Here is a 7,650-nt window from a genome sequence, read left to right as displayed (position 1 = left end):
CGGCCTCATTTTGGTCGCTTTACGTTCATCTTGTTTGCTATATCTGGCGCTCGATTCCTAAGATCACTTTGATGCACAGTTCAGTAACGCCGTATCATTGAGGTTGTGGTGTGAAAAGGGCCCGAGTGGTGGATATTTGTGACGCCTTACAGGGAGGTATTGAACGATTTACCAAAGTAGGTGACTGTTTGCGATGCCTTTTCACCAAAAACATTGCCAACGCTCGCGAATAAATCATTTAAATTAGTGATATTTTGCTGTCCGACCTTGATTTCTAGCATCGCTCTCTAATTGATGGTATAGTAGCTGTTGATAGCTTGCTCCATACCTCAGACAGCCTAAAAGCTAAACATAAGTTGGTTTTATTCACAGACCCGATACGCTCGATGGACTTCAATGGTCGAAAAACACAACGTAAGCAGCTTTGTGCCTCTTCAGGGGGCGTGGCGTGAACAACCTGTAACAGTAAACGTTCAGGGTGAGCGGAGACGCATGCGGGTGTATTGGTTTATTTTCTCGCAGCATCCTTTTGTATATGCGTAGATCATTACATTTTCTCGTTAATCTCCGTCACGTTGTTTCCAAAGCAACAGACAACTGTGCGCTGGTCAAGACAGCGCGTGACCTCTCTCAAATAAAAGCCATGTCCATTAAATATTGAGCCAAGCCAAGAAACGTACACGCTGTTGGAAACGAGATATACAACTGCAACGAAGTAACAAACACAATGCGATATCCTTGTTCAATTTCAAAGAACACCAAAATTGGATACATAACAAACTAACTATAAAACAACAATACTGAGAACACAAGCGGGTCGCGCAACCCCTTGGCACGCCGCCTGCCAGCCCCATTGGTAACCAGTGTGCACACTAGGGAATAAGTGGATAACGTGCCTGCCAATAATATTTAATTGGCTGATTGTCGGATCCTGAACGAGACGCTGCCAGAGCGCGGTCACCTGCCCAGAAGGAACCATTGCACGCAACGCAGACACCTTACTTCTCCTTTAACCCCAACGTGACTTTCTGTCCGCTCTTTCCCTCCGTGGCGTGCCAGTGCTGATCGTTTCAACCACAGAGAAAGCACTTCCAAACTGCAGTCAGTAGCCAAATACCCATAGAAGGAGCCATGTACAAAATGCCGCAGTTTTTGCGGTGCGTGGTCTTGTCTTTAGTGAAAGACCCAGTGGAAAAAACTGGCGATCTGCTCAGCGAGGAAATAATATGCTGCAAAAGGGGCGGACTGGCCATCTGTGTTGGTTGAACTTTCCTGTCGGCTTCCCAGACCGTTATCGAGGGGGGAGCAGCAACAAGCTTCACAGCATCAGAGTTCAATAACCCACTTTAGCTTAAATGAACTGGTACAGAGAGGCGAGAGCTCTCTCTTTGGGAGTGAAAAACCGCGTTGCATAATGTATATATAGTGTATAGCTATCTGTGCTGTTTCAACAATAATACATCACCAGGCCGATCTGTTATTTCTGCTGCGCCTCGTTTTCACTATCCAGAACACATACACACAACAGTTCCCTCACTAACTGTCGCTCTAGACCCATCCACACACCACACAACATGCACAAAGACCACACCCCGCCCACTTTCTCTCTCTCTCTCTTAAAAGGAGAACAGCCGATATCTCATTCAACTCAGCTACTAGACACCTACTAAAAAATATCATAACATGTGTGTTCTGGAGAATCACAAGCGACGATTGTCCTTTATTATATATAACCGTTTATAACCACATTATTCTAAATGTGTAAACTGTGGTAAGTTTCGTTGACAGGTCCACACACTAGCGGCTAACCCCCCGCCCCTCCGACACTGATAGTTCACGAGAGCGTCAAGCTCCTCCCACCCCCCCCCCCGTTGATAATTCTCGATCGTCGGCACGCTGATAACATTTTTTTTTTTAAAATGGCACTTCATATCAAAAAGGTTGCCGACCCCTGCTGTAGAATAACAAAATGAATGCCGTGAATACACCGAAATACGCGTGTTGAAGCGGTTCGCTGCTGATTACTACTTACTTCAGAAGAGGTTTTTCGCATACAAAGTGGGGGGTACAAGTGCTATACGAGACCTCCACGAGACCTCCTTGCTGGCTGGGTGGATGGTCATGGCTGTGGTAGAGCCTTTGTGCTGAGGTGTATCTGGACCTTGTAAGGCTCTGGTGAAGACCCTTGAGAGTAAATGTCTCCGGTGTGGGACGAATACATGATATTTGTAATCATCTACACATGTGATCTCACATTTACACACCAAAATAACGTTTACACATAAAACACAATAACACAGAGTAAACGTTTGCTAATGGAGAGTCTATTTTGCCCAAAGAAAAAGTTCATGACTATCGATAAAAAATATATCAATAAACCTATTGTTCATTTTCGCTGTACTCCCCACACATATTTACACTTACCCATGTCCAAATGGATCCTTGTTGTTGTCTTTGTATTCCTCTTCTTCCGAAAAGTCGAAGACTTCAGGTTCTGAGGTTCAACAGGCAAAACATGTTCAAAACCCCTGTGCGAAGAATAGTCACAACGTTGATCCTGGAAAACCCCACTCCGAGACAGAGACAGGGAAGGCCCCGACATAGATGGGATTCCCATGACCACAGCAGAGACATCGTCCAGAGACAACTCAGAATCTGATTCGGCCACAACACATGCATCGTAGGATCCGGTGTCCCTCAAGATTTTAATTGGGACTTTCACATCACTATTGACCAATGAAAGAAAAGATGCCAAAACATCGGGGCTACAGAAGTGAGATTTAGGCACCTCAGAACCAAAACAGCCTTTTACAGGGTCAGTGAATGCAGCAGGCCTAACACCACTTATCACTCTCCTGTTTCTAGCTCTTAGAACAAGACAGTCTGCCTTCCGATGTCCTTCCTCATTAAAATAGTTACAGTCATTTACATTTCCAAACTGAGTTAAAAAAACCTGCTGGCTTTGAACGCGTCTAAGATGAAACAGCAGCAGAACCATTACCTCTCTCGCCACTTGGAAATACAGAGCGCTCTCTGAAATTGCTCTTATGGAGCAACACAAACTCATCGGCTGCCAAAGCAGCCTTAGCAGCAGAAGTGACCTTTTGTTCTGTTATGTATTTGGCAATGCGATCTGTAAGAACATTTTTGAACTGTTCTATAATTAGTTCACACAAATCATCGAAAGAAGTGACGTCAAGAGCAGTTAACCAATGCTTAAAATGAATAGACAAATCCCTCGCCATCTTCTCCACATAGGTTTGACCTTGTTTTTGCTCAAAGGACCTAAAACGCTGACGATAGGCCTCTGGCACCAGTTCATATGCTCTAAGCACAGCAGATTGTATTCTACCTATAGCTCGAACTATCCTCCAGACTTAAAGAGGAATATGTGCTCTTCCTGTGAGAACACACTGAAGCATCAGAGCGCAGTGTGCATCGGGCCAATCTCTAGCCTTGGCTACACGTTCAAATAATATGAAAAACGTGTCGGGATCACTTTCATTTTTTTTTCTCATACATAATTCTGTCATGATCCAGCTGCAACGTTAACATTTCTTTCTGCTGCTCAAAAGAAAGTGCACTAGACTGAAAAGGAGGCTTTGAAAAAACCTCCCCTTTCTCTGCAGGAAAAACTCTCATCTCAATCAATCTCAATATTATAGAGTCTTTTATGTTTTCTTTCACTCTTTTGTCACCCAAAATAGACACAGAAAAATGCTCAGCAATCAAGAGCAACTGATCTTTTGTGAAAGTGCCAAGAGACTCCTGAGATGGAGCTTCAATGAATGCCTCTATCTCAGCCATGTTATTTTAAGATGACAACTCACAGGAGCACAGCACCCGACCTTTAAACTGAAAAAGGACCGGAGAGACGCCACAGCCTTTATTATGCGGACAAAGTGGAATAATACACAATTTTGTTGGAGTTTCCCCGCTAATGACTCACCCTTCCACTGACTAATCTCCCCCCTAGTCTTCATGCGGTTACTTGTGGTGGGTATTTACGCACTGGAGACCGCTGGCACAGCAAAGCGACTAGCAGGCTAGCAACCCTGCTGAAACCACGGCCATGCTCCCAAGCCGAAGCTTCACCCACTTTCGCTGCAACACTAAACACCCAGCTCAACGATCCCAAGGGGAACGCCGCTAAAACCTACAAGGGAAAACTCTGCACCGCTCCACACACAACGCACCAACAAACAAACAGCTAAGAACAACCGGCAAACTCTCTCCTCAAATGTAATGCAAAACAAACCAAAACCTTGCAAAGTAATTTAATCAACCCAAACAACGATATAAAATATAGTGTCCTTACCACAAGCGGCGTAATGAGCAGAAACAAAAGAGCCGGCCGCACTGCTTGCACCCGCAACAAACTTTAAAGCGGCTTAGCTGTTTAAATCAACACCAACCACAAATAAACAAATGACTAAATCGCCCGATTAGATACTCAAACAAAAGAAAAGCTGCATCAAAACATAGCAAATCTGGCAGGGGTCGTCACAACACAAGACAAGACGTAAGAACACAAGACTGTGTATCGTCTTATCTAGCCTCTTAATGTTGCTCTCAAGGTAAACCTTTGAAATGCTAAATTTAGGTTGAATATATATTATTAATCAAAATGTATATTATTTACATGTTTATGATGTTGCAGCGCTTATTTTTATATTATCAGGGTTTTAGCACAGCATGGAAGTGAAAGCAGTGCTCTACTTTGTGTTTCAATTGTAATCACTCCAAGTAAATTGGGGAAATTTATGTCCTTTTATCAAGTCAGCCACTCAGACCTTAATTTCTCTTCCTCTCTTTTTTCACTTGAATCAGGCAGAAACTGACAAGAGCAGAAGTCATCAGTGTCAGAAGTGTGGGAAATCTTTCAGTCGGATCTGCAGTCTCAGAAGACATGAACTCACCCACCCTGCAGAGGAACCGTACCAGTGTGAACACTGTGGCAGCACTTTCAGCCAACTAAAGACCTTCAAGCTACACCTGCACATCCACGCTGAGGAAACATCCTCCAGCTGCGACCAGTGTGGGAGGCACTTCAGCAACCAGAGTTCCTACAGGAAACACCTGCGGGACCACACCGGACCATACCAGTGTGACCAATGCCAAAAGACTTTCAGTTACTTTAGTATTTACAAGATACATATGCGTGTACACACTAAAGAAAAGCCTTACTGCTGTGACCAGTGTCCAAAGAGTTTTAGTTTTTTAAGTTCATACAAGCGGCACAAGCTCAGCCACAGTGGAGAGAAGCCGTATCAGTGTGACTTTTGTGTAAAAAGTTTCACTCAGTCAGGGCATTTGAATCTGCATTTGCGTAACCATACTGGCGAGAAACCATATGACTGTGATCAATGTGAAAAGACTTTCAGTGACTTAAGTAGTTACAAGATACACCTGCGTGTCCACTCAGGAGAGAAACCTTACTGCTGTAACCAATGTGGGAGGAGTTTCTCTCAGTTAGGTAATTACAAATCACATCAGCGTATCCACACCGGAGAAAAGCCTTTCCGCTGTGAACTTTGTGAGAAAAGCTTCTCTATCTCAAAGACTTACAAACAACATGTGCATACCCACACTGGAGAGAAACCGTTTCAGTGTAAAGAATGTGGGAAAGGTTTTGGTCGACTAAGTAACTACATGCGTCACCTTCGTATTCACTCCGGAGAACAGCCATACAGCTGCGACCAATGTGGGAAATGTTTTAACATTTCATATAGTTACAGCCGGCACCTGCGTGTGCACACCGGAGAGAAACCGTACTGGTGTTCACAGTGTAAGAGGCTGTTTACACGCTCTGAGTCCTTAAAGAAACATCGCTGTGTCGCAGTAGAGGACGAGAGTTCCACTGTGTGTAAACAAGAAGCACAACCGAGCTGCTCACCAGCAGATCCAACAAACAACAACCACCAGCAGCCTGTACAGTAAACGACAGCGTGCATGTTCATGGTACTGAAGGAGATCGTCACCCAGTTCAGCAGGCTTACTTGTTTGTAAGCCTGCTGAACTGGCTATTGTTTCTCGTCAAAAGTGGAGCTCTAACTAAGGAATAAGATAGAGTATATAAAGCTTTGGACCCCGCTCAAAAAGTAAAGTACATGATCCGTTGGTTCTGGTCTTCATGATACTGTATCTGTTGACATCAAAGATGCAATATTCAGCATTTTCCTAAAAAATCATGGTATGGACTGTTTTTCTTTTCCATCTGCCTAAGTCTTGAGCTTCCCCTTATCACTAGCTACAATCCTAATTTATCAGTGATCAATTTTCTTTGCAACGACTTATAACAACAACAGGGTATCTGCACATTTTAACATATTCTACTATTAGGACCCTTTTTAATAAGAAAAGGTCAAAATATCTTTGCTGCATCAACTGGACAACACGAGTAGGGATGCGTCGATTTTGGAATTCATTGTTTTTATTGATACCCATTCTGTGCGAGTGAAGAGACGACATCGTCATGAAAAACAGAACCTTAAAATCTAGATTTGGGTTGTAGACCCTAATGCTAAAATGAGCATCTCTGTGGCAGGCAGCCACATCTCATCCCAGATGTGAGGCACTTTTGAAGGAAACATGTCTTACTAACTGCATGGCTCTGATCTTTCTCTGAGACAGTTTCAAACTGCCATGGGGCGGATGTTTTTCATTTTCATTTATCAACAAACTATTTGCTTTTACGTCATTCCAAAGTCTTGTCCACTTCTTCTCCGGATCAGAATCTTGGTATGCCTGTTGAGTCCAACTGCAAAAGAAATGTTTCCGGTGTACAATTGTACGAGACTCTGAGCCACGGTCTGCCCACTGCATGTGTGATTTGATAAACCTTATGCTCAGTTTATGTGTAGATGTAGAAAATATTAATGAAAAAATGATCAGAGTTGCAGCTGGACTGGTGTACATCATAACACTGTTGGGTCCTTTCACATTTGTAAGTAGTGAATTACCTGAAATGTAAATATTAGGGCCGGGACTCGATTAAAAAAATTTATCTAATTAATTACAGGCTTTGTAATTAATTAATCGCAATTAATCGCATTTTTAATCGCACATAGATATTTGACCTGAGAACAGTGAGAAGCAATTTTTTTCACATGGATTTTAGTATACCATTGAATAATGACTGAATACATAAGCTTAAGCAACAAAACATTGTTTATTTTTTTCAAGGAGGTACTTAACCAAGACCAACAGAAAAGTGCAATTTTTGCCATAAAGTGTAGCAATAGCATATTTAGGAATATAGTACATTTCAGAGATTCAGGTAGCCTATAGGTAGGTAGACCTTCTGTAAACTATAACACTTTGTTTTTTAAGTAAAACACAATACTTTCAAGTACATTCAGAACATTGGAAACCCTGACTATTAGAAAACATCTCTCTGTTGCTTCAGAGGCCATAACAGACTTTGTTGATTTACCAACAGTTGATTTAAAAAATCTAATCAATTTCCGTCCAACTCTCTCAATAACCTTGGCCAAAACAATAAACAGTTCAACATAAAGTGCCAGTTGCACCAACAACGTAATAAATAGTTCAACATAAAGTGTACCATTTAAAATAAATAAAAAAGTGCCAGTGATTGACCTCAATCCCTCCTATTCTTCCAATATCCTGATGAAAAATAAAATCTCT

General features: G+C 42.4%; 1 protein-coding gene across 1 annotated transcript; it reads left to right on the top strand.

Annotated features, from left to right (window-relative positions):
* Positions 1 to 4,830: 4,830 nt before the first annotated feature.
* LOC104960754 (zinc finger protein 239-like) lies at positions 4,831 to 6,972 on the top strand (the record flags this gene model as incomplete). The annotated part of the gene is made up of 1 exon (XM_010788912.1): positions 4,831 to 6,972. A coding segment is annotated over one exon (1,110 nt), but the record flags the coding sequence as incomplete, so codon positions are not given.
* Between the last annotated feature and the right edge of the window lie 678 nt (positions 6,973 to 7,650).

Source organism: Notothenia coriiceps, unplaced genomic scaffold (genome assembly GCF_000735185.1).
Source record: "Notothenia coriiceps isolate Sejong01 unplaced genomic scaffold, NC01 NC01_scaffold00032343, whole genome shotgun sequence".
NCBI classification, from domain to species: Eukaryota; Metazoa; Chordata; class Actinopteri; order Perciformes; family Nototheniidae; genus Notothenia; species Notothenia coriiceps.
The sequence above is the reverse complement of the archived record's forward strand: the minus strand, read 5'-3'. Positions and strand labels throughout refer to the sequence as shown.